This window comes from Aplysia californica, unplaced genomic scaffold (genome assembly GCF_000002075.1).
Source record: "Aplysia californica isolate F4 #8 unplaced genomic scaffold, AplCal3.0 scaffold01183, whole genome shotgun sequence".
Classification (NCBI taxonomy): domain Eukaryota; kingdom Metazoa; phylum Mollusca; class Gastropoda; order Aplysiida; family Aplysiidae; genus Aplysia; species Aplysia californica.
The window spans coordinates 21468-23021 of record NW_004798453.1 but is presented as its reverse complement, the minus strand read 5'-3'; the positions used below and the strand labels follow the sequence as shown (position 1 = coordinate 23021).

The following is a 1554-nucleotide window of genomic DNA, read 5'->3' as shown; positions in this document are numbered from 1 at the left end:
GTGTTTGAGAGAGAGAGAGAGAGAGAGAGAGAGAGAGAGAGAGAGATCGAGAGAGATCGAGAGAGAGTGTGTGTAATACTGTATATACAAACCGACCTGTTCAGGCTGACTGAAGTAGTTAATCCTGATGGTTGACCCTTCTGGATGTCCAGTCTCCACGACTTGCTCATCCTCCAGCTGAGAGCTGCTCACACTGCCAGCCACCATGTGACCCAGTATGGCGTCCTGTAAATCTTCCACAGCTTTTTCTGCCGCATCCTCGGACACGGATATCACATTGGGCATGTCCTGCACACAAAACACAGACTGACAGTAATATACATGTTCATTATTTTGTCTCGACGCGGTGGAATTATGGGCGTTTATTCTATGTCCTACAACAAAGCAAGGACAATGACAATGACAATTGCAATGACGATGACGATGACAATGACAATGACAATGACAAGGACAAGGACAATGACAATGACAATGACAAGAACAATGACGATGACAATGACAATGACAATCTTTATTCATCTCGTAGGGAGAAATTTGTCTTAGTCGTTAACAATGGTAGTAGACCTTACAAAGGTTAGGTGCACTCATGCATGCATACGCACAACAAGACAGGACATTAGTAAATGTGAATCGTGCTGACAAAATGAGTTACCTCTCAGATTCAAGCCTTATGAAAAAATAATATATTACATCACGCTTATAGGTGAAGTTTTTACAATTTATACGTATAAAATAATACAAGACAGATCATACATGTAGTTAAAGAATATGGCATCAAATCAATAGGAAATCTACAAATTTGGCCCTTAAGTCGATTTTTGGCCAATATCTCCATTTGTGGAATGCGAGAAATAATTCATTTTGTCAGCACGGCTCACAAATACATATGTGAGGCAGCGGGATGGAATTAGGCTCTCGTCAATTTTTGGGCAGGTAGAATTATTGGTATCATCTTAAAGCTTGTTCACTTGTATTTATTTGGATGACAAAAAAAGATCAATTTATATTGAATACAAGTCGAGATATTTGCGAATGAAGGAGGTGGGGATTACCTATTTTCAGAGATAAAATAAGTGAGAAAATGGCCGCTAAAGATTAGTTATTTCCTTAGCTTCAGAGTCCGTGGTAACTGAAAATGTACATTGTTTGTGCCTTTAATCAACGTTTTTAAGAAAAATCAACACGGAAATGAGTTCTTTAATGGGCATGAACGGTGTTGAGCCAAAAACAAAAATTTGATAAAAAATTCACAAACCAGCGGAAAAATGCAAGTTTCTTCACTTTGATTATTTTGACGAGAGGCTGATTCCACCACGCTGCCTCACATTTGTGTAAACACGACCTTGTCGTCACAGGAGCAGCGCCAAAAACACAGACTGATATTATGTGTCACGACGTGGTGGAATCTGGCGCTCGTCAAGTTTTGGGCTTGTGGAGTTATTGGTGTCACCTTACGTAAAAATTGTTCATTTGCCTGGTTTTCGATGAAATGATTACCCATGTATCTTGAGTACATGTCGAAATATTTGCCACACACACACACACACACACACA

General features: G+C 39.6%; 1 protein-coding gene across 1 annotated transcript in view; it reads right to left on the bottom strand.

The window, feature by feature from the left end:
- LOC100533271 (fasciclin-like protein) overlaps positions 1 to 1554 on the bottom strand; it is a gene marked incomplete at its 5' end in the record, with an annotated part of 21378 nt that overhangs the window by 5817 nt on the left and 14007 nt on the right. Inside the window, 3 exon segments of the mRNA NM_001204578.1 lie at positions 94 to 287; position 290; positions 876 to 893. Of these exon segments, the coding sequence (NP_001191507.1) occupies positions 94 to 287; position 290; positions 876 to 893 (213 nt within the window).